The 16,303-nt window shown below is 38.0% G+C and overlaps 1 protein-coding gene across 1 annotated transcript; it reads right to left on the reverse strand.

Annotated features, from left to right (window-relative positions):
• Positions 1-1,209: 1,209 nt before the first annotated feature.
• LOC117384793 (guanylate cyclase soluble subunit beta-2-like) lies at positions 1,210-16,268 on the reverse strand. Its single transcript, XM_033981948.1, is given in 18 exon segments — positions 1,210-1,388; positions 2,787-2,968; positions 6,194-6,348; positions 6,919-7,065; positions 8,200-8,348; positions 9,497-9,620; positions 9,796-9,992; positions 10,328-10,418; positions 11,498-11,599; positions 11,717-11,820; positions 12,100-12,104; positions 12,201-12,247; positions 12,250-12,368; positions 13,591-13,690; positions 14,409-14,569; positions 15,874-15,968; positions 16,091-16,164; positions 16,251-16,268. Coding segments are annotated over 18 exon segments (2,049 nt in total).
• Between the last annotated feature and the right edge of the window lie 35 nt (positions 16,269-16,303).

Below are 16,303 nucleotides of genomic sequence, written 5' to 3' on the forward strand. Positions count from 1 at the left end.
CCTGTCTGCTCCTTCTACCCTCATCCACACGCGGGCTACCAGCTGAGACGCGAGCTCAACTTTTACCACAAGTACGCTTCAGCGCCGTGAAAGTTATGACCAAACAGTACAGAGTCAAAGAGTGGGTTCATGTGGTGTGAAGTGGAAGAGAGGAGAAACATACTACTACTGTAAGCTGCCAATCTATGAATGCTACAACAAAGATACTACTACTACTACTCCTACTGATCTGGCCTTTCTGTGTGGAGTTTGCATGTTCTCCTTGCATCTTGGTGGGTTTCCTCCAAGCACTCCGGTTTCCTTACCAACCCAAAACATGCACCATACGTCAAATCCTCCAGCTAAAAGTACTTCTGAGCATGACTAACTCAACATGTGGAGATGGGTCCCACTGCTCCGGACACGTTTGCCCCAGTGGCATTGAAGTATGGGTCAAATGCAGAGGACAAATTCGCTATGGGGACACTAAAGTGTACCTTAACCTTAACTTTATGGCTGATTCTACTGTAGTTGGTACGAGTGTGATCAACATTAGCAGTTCCGTTACTACTTTTGTCTGCTATGTAGTTATAATCTATGACACCCGTGGATCATTATGTTATATTTTGGACATTTTAAATCGCAATAGCCATCTAAAACTATTTAATAAAAGAAATACATCAGCTGATTTTCAAGATGGAAAATTGCAAAGCTAAATTGGAGTCAATTCCCTCCCTTCCCACAAGAAAGTCCTACTCTGCCGTACTTTATTCTTGGTGTCACCTACGGACAGCTGCAGATCGCACTAGAGAGTAGCAGATATTTTCCATTTGTATCAAAATTTGCGATACTATGTGATGCTGCTGGATCCTACGCGTATCAGCGATTAAGAAAATAAAGGAAGCAATAATTACAGGGGCAGTGGGTGTGTACCGGAGGTGGTGAAAACGGGGGTAGAGCGGAACTATGACGTCTTGAATACAGGAGAAGAAAGATTGCTTAAACATGTATGAATCACTCTAAATACTACTTCGAGTGGGTAAATGACAAGGAAACAACTATGGTTAACAGCTCTAAAAACTTAATTTTGCATAATCACTGTGCTTTAAACTGCTTAAACTGCAAAATCTGAAATCAATTTATATTAAAACTAAATTGGAACAAACTGCTAAATAAAAAAAAGCTTGTTGAAACTTGAGTCTAATTTGAACACTTTGTTGAAACACAGTGTTAAAGTATGTGACAGGTTGGACTGAAAGTGTTGCTCTGCCCTTTAGCAGAGGAAGGCTGTTCTTTGCCGGGATAGGGCCACGTAATGTCGAACGCAAACGGGCTCCCAGGGGCCTCAGGGGGACCGGGGGTACGCTGGTCACTGCACAACGTGCTCTCAGGCTGAACTCTCCCGTCATCTGTGATAAGTCAAATACATCAACATTTTAAATAAAAAATTGTTACTTTTTGCTTTAGGAAAAAATGACAAAAGGTCAAGGTAAACGTATGAATGCATGTGTATGAATATCCTTTTTTATGAGACATTTGGACTCAATATTTTTCAGTGGACAATTCACCTACTACGCTGAAATGAATATTATTTTACTACAGCTAGAAGAATAAAGGACAGATTTATGAATACGATATATAAAAAGTTTTGACTGCAGACGAGTGAAACATAATTTTTAATTTGCAGTCATTTGAAACAATAACCAAAACTGCAGAGTGATTTATATTAGACACAGACTGGAGAGGCAGCTACCAACTACACAAGATAAGAAGCAGCCAAGCAAATATTAGACACTTTCGACACTTCTTTAAATCAGCGATGATAAACTAGTCCCTCCACAGTGGACTCTGCATGTTTTGTCTTGCTTTGCTATGTTAAAGTGAAAGCAAAACCTACCGGAGCTTATCAGGACTGGTCAGAAATACAATATTTGCAACTAGCTGTTTTTTCGAAAGCATGAATCTCTTAGTTATAACTTAAAAGTAGACTATGTACATTTTCTGGTAGAGGGCCCATCACCTACTCGTCACAATTAATGTTTTACTGGTTTAAATGGAATGTTCACAGTATGGCATTAAATTTGTCTATGTTGTGCAGGGTATTCATTACAAAAAGCCAAATCCTCCACCAGAAAAGTTGCATAATGCACGTTTACATTTCTTTCTATTGATTCCTCCAATACAAGCATTTCAAGACCATTTTAAACACATATTTCCATGAGTAGAAAACATAATAATCCTTACATAGATCCTTTTTCTTTCAAAAATCACTCACTCGTTCAAATCCCCCCACTGGTTGTAAAGTGCAGTTGTTTTTAATTGCGTTTGTCATCTCTGGCGTTTTTACTCCCAAAGAGGGGGAGGACTGCACCGCGGTTTTAATGTCGGCCCAATTAGCGCTGCCGTTTTGTGTCATTCCCTAAAACACTAGAAATGCTTTTCAGAAGGCTACATGAATTAGTCAACCATGCCAATAATTAGTGTCAAATTAAGAGTACGCTTGTCATATCAGGTTTGGTTAAAGTGGATATGACAGATTAGACTACAAACTTTGCCAAAACAGAGCTAAGGTAAACATATTTAAGATTTTACTAAAAAACTTTTTCTTTTTACATCCTGGACACGGGCAGCCCATATGAATGTACATACGTAGAGGTAATTCCATAAGTTACCTGGCAAACATAAGGTTGACAAGGTCTAAATCACACTTAACTGATTAACCACCAAACTAAATAGAAAAAGTCTGTCATATGCACTTTAACAATATCCCAGTATAGTAGTGTTCCTTTAGTGTTTTGATAACTTGCCTTGGGCAGTTTGTTGGTCCGTGTTCTCAGGATAGACTGGGTAGTGTGAGTCTTCTCGTCCCATAATGGCGTCTTCAGACAGTCTGAGGTTCTTGAGCAGAAAGTAGGTGGTCATCAGCCCTTTGCCTTTTACCTCAACCTGTCCACGCTCTTCTAAGACAAACTCAGAGTCCTTTAACTCACTGAAAAAAATACATTTAATAAGATACCAAATGTTGTTTAAAAGAGCAACTAAAATGAAAAAAAGTCCTGGCAAGAATACAACTTTGCTTTAAGAAACTAAAAAGTCCGACTGGGTCTACAACTGTAGCCTGAGGCGGATTGATTCCCACTTGGACCAAGTTCTGTTGTTGTATCCTTAGGCAAGACACTTCACCCATCTTGCCTGCTTTGAAAGTGGTGTGTGTATTGGTGGTGGTCGGGCTAATGATGCAGAGTGGGAGCCTCACTTTCATCAGTCTGCTCCAGGGCAGCTGTGGCTACAGTAGTATCTTAACACCACCAAGTGTGGAGTGAATGAATAATGACTACAGTGTGGCACTTTGAGAGGCTTCAGCAAGTCTGTAAAGAGCATTACAAGTGTAAGGCATTATTATTTTTATTAAATACAAAAGTTGGCAGTTAAATCCCTGTCCTACGTTTGTTCTAAACACTTCCTTGCTGCAGTTAGTTTTAAAGTAGTTTATTTTATTTTGTTAAATTATTGTATCAGTTGACCTGATCACTTTTGTTTTTTGTTCTATATCAGGCCCATGGCCACTCAACTCTATATTTTACTACATTCACTGCAGTTTATACTGTACATATCCTTTATCACTTTTAATGCTGCCATATTAAAGCTCGTCACAACTGCATTCTACTGTGTCTAGTGAGATGCTTTTCATATTTATTATCTTATGTGTTATCCTATCCACATTCACATACTACTGCTCTACTAAAATGGTCACATTAATACAGCTTTTCTACCTTAAAGGCACTTTACACTCGCCACTTGCCCATTCACAGACACATTCATACACCAGTTTACGCAGGCGCTGGGGGTGAGGGGGGTTAAGTGTCTTGCCCAAAGACACAACGGCAGTATATGTATGACTATGATTACTGAATAAGTGACAGATGGTTACAGATACATTTAGTCTAGCACATTTATTTGAGTAACCTTTTAATAAAATTGTACTTCTCAGAGTAGTTTTCAGACACTATACTTTTATTCCTACTTGAGTGAATTATTTTACAGCATAACAATATTTTTACCACTGTGAGTCTGTGATAAAAACTATATGTTGTCAGTATTAGATGATTTGAACAGTAAAACATAATTATTTGTATCTGTATTTTTATTATTTAGATATTATGTACAAATTGAAATGAGGGATAAGACACAGTTAAAATAAGCAGCATTCTATTTTGGGGGTAAAATATCTAAGAATAGCTCCACCTGGTTTGGATCTCACTCGGGGTATAGCCCAAAGACCAGAGTCAGTCACCTTGTTTAAATGGAAGAAAAGTGGGGCAAGCACTGACCCCTGTGGAACTCCACAGATCTTGAACTGTGTCGGGCTCTGAATGACCGATGGTTATGAATCTGTGTCTCTGGTGAATATATAACCACTGCAGAAGTAGGACAGGCTCATACAAGTGAGTGATCTGATATACTGGACCACAAGAGTGACACATGGGGAATAGAGAAGATATACTAGTAAAAGCAAACAGTTAAGATGCTATGCTAATATACAACGGGAAATGATGGCTTCAAAATGGTAGTATAGAAGTATAGAATGTAATGTAGTACAGAAAAGTGCAACCAGTGATGACATAGGCTTGTGGGCGGAGCCTAGCACAGAGTCTTACTACATGTTTTTGATGATGGAACGATATTATAACCTGGTAGATAGCTCCAAAAAATGAACTTGCATGCATTCATGGAAGTCAACACATTGCTTTAGTATATCTATTGCATAATCTATTTTAACTGTACTGTATATCGTTTTGTGACTTTTTTATTGTCATTTTCAAATAATAATTGCAAGGATGAGGAGATGCATTGCAATATAAATAGACATAACACCAAACATGTGAGTAAACCTGTGCTTGTTAATACAAAAGCTTCCTCACTCCTGCCCCCAACCTTCCTGGGACCCTGTATTTTAACGGTACAGTATATGTAATTGAGTCACTATTGTTACACTTCAAATCACTGTTTGATGATTTGATTTTTGGCACGAACATGAACAATTTACCAGGAATTGTTTTCCTTCTAGCATGAACCTGGCCTGGGTGATAAGATTGTGAAATAGAGTATTGTGCATTAAAGGCTTGAAAATAGTCCGTGGAAGTGCCTCCAGTGATAGTTATGATTTATTACTATGGTCACAGCAGAAATATGTGCATTATTTTTAGCCCCCTTCCTCAATAGTTAATACGCTGTTATATTTGGTGACAATATGGCAGAAATCCTATATATTGTGAATGAAACATTGCATATTTATAAGCACAGACAGAGACACCAGAGGAGAGCAGCCACTTTTTCTTGCAAGTATAAAGACCAGACTGTACTGTGACTCAAGGGCACCTCTGTGTGGACCATGTGGGTACTACAAGACAGGTACAAATGTGATGTAAAATGTTAAAGTTGTAACTACAATTGTGCATCCATCCATTTTCTTCTGTTTATCCAGGACTGGGTTAAAGGGGCAGCAGTCTAAGCAGGGATTCCCAGACTTCCTCACCCTAGACACTTCCTACAGTGGGACCCCAAGGCGTTCCTGGGCCAACCAAGAGACAGCGTGTCCTGGGTTTTCCATGGAGTCCCTTCCCCCTTTTGTTAGATTTAGTATTAGTCATTATTTAGATTTTTTTTTGTTTTGTTGTTTTAGGCAAGAAAGCACCATGCAAATTTAGTTGATCAAATCCTTTACGCATTTGTTTGAAGGTGCACTTTGTAAAGTTGAAGGTCTAACTGCTTGTCTCCCTGGAAAAGCTATGGCTTACCTGGAATGTTCCACTATATGACATTAAACATATCTATTTTACATTTATTCAATTATAAAGTTGTTTATGATCTAGCAATACCTTGAAAAACATATATTCTTACTGTGAATGGACTTGCCTCTTCATAGATCTGACCTGTAGTGTGGACTGATGGCATCTCCCACTTGTCTCCATATATATAGATGTTGAAGTTTAATGATATACTGTGGAATGTTCTAGGCAAAGCAATAACATCTCCATGGAGACAAGCAGCTGGCAGACCATTTACCAGAAAAGTTATGTAGTACATTGATTGCCAAAAATATCTGGAGAGTTTGTCAAACTATATCACAAAAATATATATAATAGTAAATATGAAAACACTCATTGGTAGTGGTGGTACCAGTATTGGTCTTAGTTGCTATCTCCTCTCTGACCTGTAGGTGGAGGCACTGAGGTGGATGTGGTCAGGTACTCCATGGCTCTCCATCCTGGACGCTGTGTTGACCGTGTCCCCAAATAGACAGTACCGGGGCATCTTCTGTCCCACCACCCCAGCCAGGACAGGCCCTGTGTGCACCCCCACGCGGATCTGCACACGGACACACGGAAAAAAAAGTTTCAAGCCATGGCATTTGTCCTCTGTCCACTAAGAGACTATGCAATTTACACACAAATATTATATCTTTTGAATGGGGAAAGGTCCTCACAAAATCGTTCAAATGAGGAAGGAATCATTTGCCAGAAACCCATGAACATATATCGTATTTTCTGGACTATAAATAGCACTTGTAGCTCTTTTTGTCTTTGTTTTTTTTAACTTATACTCCGGAGCGACTTATAGTCCGGAAACTACGGTAACTTAAGACCACATTGGGTAGGCAACAAAAGTACTCACGACAGAGCTTATGAAATATAGTAGCAGTAGCAGTAAAAATAGTAAGTAATAACTAATATATTTATAGAGCATCACTAGTAAGCTTTACATCACCATGGGGATAGGTTTTAATGGAATACTGTGGAACATTCCAGACAAGCCAATTACATCTCCAAGGAGAAAAGCAGCCAATTCCACCAGAAAAGTTACAAGCTGCACCTTTAATGTCCTCTATCCACCTGCCACTGTGTGATTTGTTCTAGTTCTACTCTGAAGGCTGTGTACCTGGATGGGGTCCCCAGTGACAGGGTTGGTGACATCCCTGGCAGCGATCCTCATTCCTAGGGCGAAATTGGCCACATTATGAGCATGTGTCACCGTGGGAACCGGAACTCCGCCCACCACCATGTATGCATCACCAATCGTCTCCACCTGCACAGGACACAGTGGAAAGGGATATGTCCAGATATATTTACTACAATGGGAAGAGGGGGTCCAGTGTAATGTAATATGTCCTACGCAGTATTTTTAAATAATATTATTGTTTAAGTGAGCGATGATTTCATATAACACTCTGCACATTTCACATCTTTAAAAATATGACTTTACATAAACAAAACTATTTCCATAAACAATGATACAGAAAAAAATGAAGAGACTTGCAGGGGGCAGACTTGTTGTGCTCATTTAAACAGAATCTATAAAACCTTACTTCCTTAAAGCTACAATTTGTAATTAGATTGGCTGCCCCACTTCTGCTGTATTCTCACTTATCACCACTAGATGTCATCTACGTTACTGATGTCTGATAGTGAAAAAAATCTAATAAACTTACAAATAGTAGCTTTGGACTCTTGATATGATTTTGGCATGAAATTTTACAAAAGAATGAAAAAAAAGACCTACTTATTGTTTACATTTGCATCAATATTTTAGAGCCAAGCTAACTTTTTTGTCTATTCTTTTTTTTGTAAAATTGCACATCTGTACATATTTTTGAGGATTTTGTGTATTTTTTTATACTATTATTCCTAAGTCCATTTACAGAGCTACAGAAGTGACATAATCAAACAGTGAAATAATGAACATGTAGCTTTTCCAAACACTCAACATAATGAAAATAAATTGGGTGAGCAGTTAATAAACAAAAAATAAACACTATACTGACACAATACACGATAGATGGAATAATTATTTTTGAAGGTCAATATTTAACGTGGGTAATTTTTTTTGTAGTAGTGGGAACGTTTTGCTATTTTTTGTAATTTTCTGAAGATTTGAGCTGTAGATGGTTGAATAAATAACTTCTAAGTGTTTCATTTATTTAGGGCAGCTCATGTTCATTAATAATACTGCTAATATAGAATAGTTATTTTGGGTAAATCCTGCTTTTTTATTGTGTCAGTGGCATAAAGGCATTCAATATTATCGTTTATTGTTTATATTTTCTTCACCATTATATCATACTTCAAACTTTGTTATCATGACAGGCCTTGTATGTCCACTAGTGCATAGACTACCGTAGTATTTGTAATAGTCCTACATGACTGTTGCTGACTGCAGTACCTTGTAGACATCGTGTACGCTGGTGAGCCGGTCGAATTTGGAATACATAGAATTGAGCATATGCACGATCTGGATGGGCTCACAGGCAGAGCAGATGTTTGTGAACGTAACCACATCACTGAACAAGATGGTGCATACTTCAAACTCTCCTAAAATAAGGAAAAAACTGCTGTCACAAAAATATATCACATTTAAAAGGACTCAGATCTGATTTTTGACAAGTAAGAAAGTAAAATTGTAAAAATGTTTTCCTTCAGTACAGATATGTATTTGTAAAAGCAGCTCTAGTCAAAAAGTGTGTTGTCTGCATCTAATTGGACAACTTTTTATCGCCAGGAAGTGCGTTTTAAGCATGCTAGTTGTTGTTAGTATCACCAATGTTGTAAAAAATGCTTATAAACTCATTGTGGTGAATATTTAGGGTGCTAGGAATGCATTAACCACTGTACACCAGTGAAATTAACTCAATTTTCATAGTTTTTCTAGGGCTTTAAGAGGTAACCAGTGTTTACTCTTCTTATGAGAGTAAACCCTTCCCTGTGATTACTTGAATGCACCTTTCACTGACACAGAGCATGACAGAGGCCAATACGAAAAGCGTTTGTCGATATAATCATTCATTGTTATTATTTTTAATCTCCATCCCTATGTGTGATATTTTTCCTTTCTTTTGTGGTGTCTGGCCTGCTTCAGGCGACCCTTGATCTCCTTCTAGTCCCTTTAAGTTCTAAATGCATAGAGGTCATGAGGTCACCTACTCGTGTATATCCTTGAGATGCTAAGTGGAGAACATCTGGAGACTGTTAAGTCTTGGGACATAGGACAGGTTATGAAAGAGGCACCATATAGGAGGTTATAAATACCGGAGCAGTCCTTTGCTTGGGGTCTTTCTCACAATGGCTCAGAGATTACCTGGACCTTTTGTCTGTAATTGGCTTGTACTTGTGTGTAATATATATCATTACACTATCAGAGCTTTGTCTTTTGGATCAATTCCTGAGCACATCCCACTCCGGACCAGAGGACAGCTGTAAAAGTGAGCAGCTGTATGGGAACTAAACCACACTTTTTTCCTCTTAAGCAGCCATATTTGTTTTAATATGGGTGGACCATGCTTATCCCTGATTGGCTAATCCACCTGTCGATCAACTCTGGCAGATTCAATGGTGACCAGACTCACATCTTCTTAAAGTATTAGAGAACTGTGTATTCTAGATCCCCACGCAGTATACAGTCTACATGTTTCCAAGACACTTTTTCCCCCAAATAGCTAATAATGCTATGAGTTTTAACTGACCAGCTTCCACGCTCTTGCCGTCTTTGAGCTGGTTGGCGATGTGGCGTGGCAGCATGGCGTACAGCAGCATCTCCGTCTTCTCTTTCTCCACCTCGAGGAAGTGGGACAGGATCCTCAGCTCTTCCTGGGAACGTTCAACACATTATCACAGTGATGCTATGCTAATGTTAATGCCACTGTCTCAGCCAATCACAGCCTGTAGATACCCAAGATAAATGCACTCTCTGTTCTCTCCTACGACACTACTAAATATGTCTTCTTTAAGTGGTTGATTTAAACAGACATAGACTTGTGTTGACCTTCTTGCGTTCCAGCTGATTGGTGAGCTCCATCTCGGCCAGCCTCTGTTGGTTGAGCAGTACTAGGTCTCGGGTGACGTCGTGCTGGGCCAGGTCGGCCAGGTGCAGCCCTGACTCCTGGAGCTCCTGGAGACTCCGCAGTTTAGGAGAACACAGGTACAACATGCAGCCCAGAGAGTCCATCCACAGCATCTGACCTGGAGAAAAAGTCAAATTGTGAAGCTATATGACCTTTGAAGCAGACCTACTATGCAAAATCAACTTTTCAGATCTTTTAACCATGCTATAGTTGTTTTCCCTTCTCATTTATTGTCTCAAAGTTGTATTTAGAGTAATTTGTGCATGTTTGAGCAATCTGCAATCTTCAATCATTTATCAGGTTGTTTTAGATGAATATTGTGATTTAAAATGTGCAAATTATAACATACTGATCCACAGGTGTCATAGATTATAACTATATAGCAGACACAAGCACAATAGGTCTTCTTTAAGCTAAATGTTTGTAGCGTAATGCGGATCTTCTGAGTCTCACCTCTGAGTTTGATGGAGCTCCTCTCTCCACAGCTCTCCAGCACAAACTGACTGTTGATGAACTGTCTGATGCTCTCAATGGTAAAGGTCACCTGGACGCAAACATGGAAGTATCCTTAATACCACTGTTATATGTTATATAAAAGTCAATGACAGTTGAAAAAAAATCATAACTCTTTTGTTTCTGAATACTTTTATTTTATTTTTTTAGCGCATTTAAAATGACCCCTCCAACATTAATATGAGCAAATACATCACCCTCATTGTACAGTGGTACTTTGAGTCACATGGGTCAAATTCACAAACCCAGTGGTGTTACAGTCGACATTTTAATACCAGAAATGCCTCGAGCGTAAATGCCATTAAATGAATAAAAAGTTGTTTTCAAAGACAGGGGGCAGTATGTGATCTCCACAGACCTGACTAGTCCCTATTTCTTCCTGTGGGGAGATCTTAAAGAAAAGATGCTTGCGAATAAACCTCAGACAATAAACGACTTAAAACGTAATATCAATGCTTTCAAATGTTATGCAGAGTGTGTTGGATTGGGCTATTCAGTGCGAAACAAAAAATGGTGGACACTTAAAAAACATTATTTAAAAAAAATAGGTCATTTTTACTTCCCCTAGTTTAAGTAGTGATAAGTACAAGTGTAAGTCAAGAATTATAATATATATATATTGCCAAAAATCTCGGAAGGTTCAGTTTACCTACTGCTAAAATTTGGTGAGTATAACTTAAGAATTATAGGAGCTATTGAAGATTGAAAAGTGTCAGTGACTTTTGGGCCACTCTGTATCCCGCCCACAGAGGAGAGGTGGCTGGTTTCTGATTGGCTCTCTCATCTCAGTTGGCGTGATTGACAGTGGAGGAATTCAAAGGAAACAGAATGTAGAAATGCCTAATCTTTGTTCAACTTTCAAAGCTGTTTCCTTTGCACATGCGCAGAGAAAGTCAGTGCTTTCAGAACCGCCCTCTGACGGTCATCCGGGATTCATAGAACTACAGTTACATACGTCAGTACCAATTATAGTCAAAGCAATAGGAGCATTGATAATTGTAACAGCAAGGTTAGAAATAAAGGTTCAACGAGAAGGAGCAGTAGCAGGAGTAGTAGTGGTGTAGGTAGCAAAATCAGCATTAAAAGTCGTGGTAGCAGAAGCAATAGTACCTGAGGATGAACCAAAGTGAAGTATTGGTCCACTGTGGCACTGTCGCTAAGCAGACCAGGAAAAAACTTATAGATGTTGACTCCAACCTGGTGTACTTTGAGCTACAAGAAAATATGACATTTTATGAGCTACATTTGCAGTTTTATCAGCTAGAGACATTATTTGTATTTGTGCTATTGTACTTGTACATAAACTAACATACCGGTAATAATACTTACATTTGCGTCAAACACCAAATGAAAAGGAAACGCATTGCAGAACGATTTCTCCTCTATCCATAACCTCTCAGGGTAACATGGAGTACAGGAGCGCTGGGGTTGGCCTGGAAGTCAAATTAACATTAACAATCAACATTTACAACATCTAATAACAAAATTTGTCTATGGAAAATTACATTTAGTTTAGTTTGAGTTACTTTTTTCTGGTAGAACTGCAGTCTTGATCAAGTCCCATCCGTGCCTCTTCACTCTCTGGCATCTCTCCCTCATTTTGGCAAATAACTTTTCCTGAAATAATTTGAAACATCTGCCTTTTACATAACTTTTCTGGGTGTACGTCCATCACCATGGAGTTGTTGGAATGCTTCTCAGTATAGCATTACAGTATCTAACATAACATTCCAAACAAAGCACTAACATCTCCATGGAGACAGGATAAGTAACGTAGTGTACCTTTAAAAACTATTATAATATGTGGAATTGCATGGACTAACTTGATTTGTGTTGGATTTTTCTGGAAGATTTTGCCACATTTGGACCAGGAATACCACATGTTCCTGTTTTCCAGTCCTCTGCTCCTCCTCAGTCTGCTCCAGTACTACCATCCTCACACTGCTGTCAAAGAAGTCCTTAGCCACTGCTCCGATAATGCCTGCCAAAGTACACACATTTGTTAATGAACGTTATTGGCACTCAGAAAGCACTTCTAATATTTTTTTGGGGGGGGGTTTGGCATTCACACTTCACACACACATTTGTTGGGTTCTCATGCTTCTTTCTGGACTATAGTTCAGTGCTTAATTCTCTCGTACAAAATGCCATCTGCAAATGGATTTTGACCTCAATGGTTTGCAAGTTACAAAGCCATTAAAAATGAAAAGCCATTAAAAATAACGATCCTAAAAGTCAGATCGTAAAGTATGAAGACGATACCGCTGTCATTGGTCTTGTTAGTGTGAATGATGATATTATAGATAAATATAGATAAAACTCTGACAATAAATTACACTTTACACATCAGAGGTGGAAAAAATGTTTGTTGGAGTGAGCAGAATAATTTGAAACTGAACATCTGCTAAACGTATAAGATGGTGATTGATTTTGTTATCAGCCTCATCAGCCTGTTTCAATCAGTGGTGCAGATGTGCAAATAGTAAAAAACTGTACATTTCAGGGTGACTCTTTGTAATGACCTAAGCTGCACTCACATACAAGTGTAATTGTTCCTACATGTGCAAACAAACACATCCTTTTAAACTTTTTTCCTTGAGTTATTGAAAGTGTCCTCACAGACGCAGCCAAAGAGAAGAGAGCCGTCCACAGAGTCCAGGAGGTGTGGAGCTGTCGGTCCTGGAGAACATTTACAAACAGACTCTTCTCTATCGGGCATTATCAATTATTAATGACCCGAGTGATCATCCTCCCAGTTTTTAACTTCTTCCTTAAGGCGCTTCCACGCCATTAAATATCTACTGCACTGCATCCCGCCACAGCAGGAGTTTCCTCCCACAGGCTAAGATCACTTCAAACAATGCACTTTCAAACTGCAACAGGCACTTTATTTTGTACATCTTTGGATAAATTATGTATTAGTGGTGTATTTTATGTGCTCTGTGTTTTAATATGTTTTCATTGTGTGTGTTTTGAATGGATGGAAGAACACTGGGCTTTATGCACCTTTTCTCCAATGTGTTTTTTATACTTAAATAAATGCAAATAAACTGAAACTGAAACTTGACATTTGTGGACAAAACATTTTTCTGACTGTTTTTTTTTTTTCAATCTTAACTATGATTATGTTTTAGAGAAAAGTGCTCCTGTCATATGCACTTTAATGTAAAACAACAATAACATTATAATATTTTTGGTAGTACCTGGAACTATGTGGTAGAGTCCTTTCCGGTCTGAGTAGTAGTGAAGTAACATGTCCTCCTCTTCCGTCACCTCCACACGGAACGAAGGAGCGTTCATCTCCTGCAAAAAGTAGTAGTACTGGTAGTAACCGACTGTACCAACCGTAGTAAAAGTAGGTAGTAATAGTAGTTATCATAATTTTATAGTGTTGATATGATAATGAAAGAGGCAGAAGTAGTATCGAATAGGAATAGCATGGAGTGACATGGATGTAGTAGTTGTTGTAGTACTCATAGTAGCAATAGCAGTACTGTACCGGTAATGATAATTGGATGATTTCAATTACCAATCATACACATTGCAATAGAAAAGAAAGATACATTTTGCAGGTTTAGTAGTACAGTAGTAGTAGTAGTATAGTAGTAGTAGTAGCAGTTGTACTACAGACAATGTATCAATGATCAAATAGAAGTAGCACAGAGCAGCAATAATGTGGATGTAGTAAAACTGGTCAGTAGTGGTTGTAGCAGTAGTAGTAGAATTCAAAGGCTACTGTACTTGTAGGAATAGTCAGATAACTTGTAGTACCGAACAGACAATGTAATAGAATAGAATAAGAAAATTTGCAGTAATTGATGTGTAAATAGTCTCGTAATAGTAGAAGTAGTTTTAGTAGAATTCAAAAGCTATTGTACTGGTAAGAATAGTCAGACAGTGTACATTGTAGCCCATAATATGTTGTATCACTTTTGCAGTAAATGTTGTGTAGCTGCAGTAGTTATAGAAGTAAAAGTAGCAGCAGTAGTAGTTGTAGTATTAGAGGTAATAGTACACAAACCTGGTAGGACAAAGCCAGGTAGCAGTGCAAGGCATCCAGATTCTGTATAAACTCAACGAGATCGCCCCCTAGTGTCCTCAGCATGGTATCGTAGCCGGCCTGTTTACAGAAGCTAAAGAAGTGTTCTCCAAAGAGTCTGAGCAGCTCGTCCGGCTGCACGTCTGAAAAACAAACAGTAGTTATTAATAATATGGACTGGAAAATGATGCTAATGAATACATGGAAGCATACAAATATTGTGCTAGGCCTTACTCACTCCCAGGAGGACCCCTAATGAGGGCCGTGGGACAGCCCTGGGATAGTGCGAGCTGTGGGTATCTGTTATTGATTTTTTAATAAACTAGATTCATATATCAGTGAGGTATTGTTAATGTAAATAAACAAATAAATAAAGAAAAGTGACCTATTTTAACCCATATCTGAACTTGAAAACATGCTGAGTTTTTTTGTTCCCATAATGAGATAAATATCTGCCCATTTTGTCAAAAACAGGGACTAAACTTTGACTAAACCTGGACTAGACAAGGGCAAAAGTAGCAGTAGTAGTAATAGTAGCAGAAGTAGTAAGAGTGACTACAGTAGTTGTTTCTGTTAAAAGCACACTTTGTAACTTTTCTGGTATAAGGTCATTAGAAAAAAAAAAATAAAGAAATAAAAAAATAAATAAAAAAATAAATAAAAAAATAAATCAAATAAAATAAAATAAAATAAAATATATATAAAAATGAAATAAAAATAAAAATGTACTATATAAAGTGTACTTTGTTTTGCCTAAACATTTATTTTTGTATTTTTTGTACCATATTACTGCATTTCCAAATTTTGTTGAGGTTGTGTAGGAAATCCATGGCATTAAAATCTATGGTTATTTTATGTATTTATTTAAAGCAGGAGAGTTTGCCTGCAGGTCTTTATGGACATGTTATTTTTTTTTTGCCTTGAACCCATTTTTTATTATCATCATGGCATAAGAATCTATATTAAGTATCAAGTCTATTCCTCAGTATAAAATCGAGCTTGAAACGCTACTATATATTACATAGAGCAATGTAAATATAATGTTCATAGCAGATACACCAAGCCTGTTAAATTGTTACTTAAAAAATACACAAAATGCATCAGTTTGGTAAGAACTAAGTCCCGTTCCTCTGACATTAACTTAACATCCATTTGTTCTGTGGTATCCAGTGGTTAACCTTTGACCTCCCTCTTTATGGCTCTCATTTGTATCTAATATAAATTACATTGTTAAATTTAGCCGGAACAAAAAGCCGATTTGTTTGGAAAGAGTTTTAGGTCAACTCCTCATGGACCTTGTTAGCACGTCGGCCATCTTTCTTTGGTCTAATTTATCCCAGACCTCATAGGGTTTGTACTGCACAGTGATAATAATGCTCATAATCATTTGTTTTGTTTGTCCGTAAAAATGTCTTATAATGAGGAATAAAAAAAGTTATTTATTTACCCAACAACGCACAGGCCTCTTGCACCAGTTTAAGAGTCACAGCGTCGTCGTAGACAGTGTAGGTCATAAAGGGATCCTGCAGTCCTGCCAGAGAACTAGTACAAATATAAACACAATTGAATTAATACATACATAACACATCATATATACATAATACATAATAAGTACAGCTATACGTATAAATCCTATATAGGCTGTAGTCAATGTGGTTACTGACCTGAGTGTGTTCCATGTCTCCTGTCCAAACCGCTCCACCACCAAAGACTGCAGACAGCTGTTGATGAAGCCGTACTAAAATATAGATTGATCATTTAGGAAAATTGTAGAAGGAATTAAACATTTAATACACATATCACAGTACAAGGAGAATAACTTACAGGCTCAAGAAACCTCATGATGGTGATTTCGTATATACTGCTATATTTTCTAC

Source organism: Periophthalmus magnuspinnatus, chromosome 2 (assembly GCF_009829125.3).
Source record: "Periophthalmus magnuspinnatus isolate fPerMag1 chromosome 2, fPerMag1.2.pri, whole genome shotgun sequence".
Lineage (NCBI taxonomy): Eukaryota > Metazoa > Chordata > Actinopteri > Gobiiformes > Gobiidae > Periophthalmus > Periophthalmus magnuspinnatus.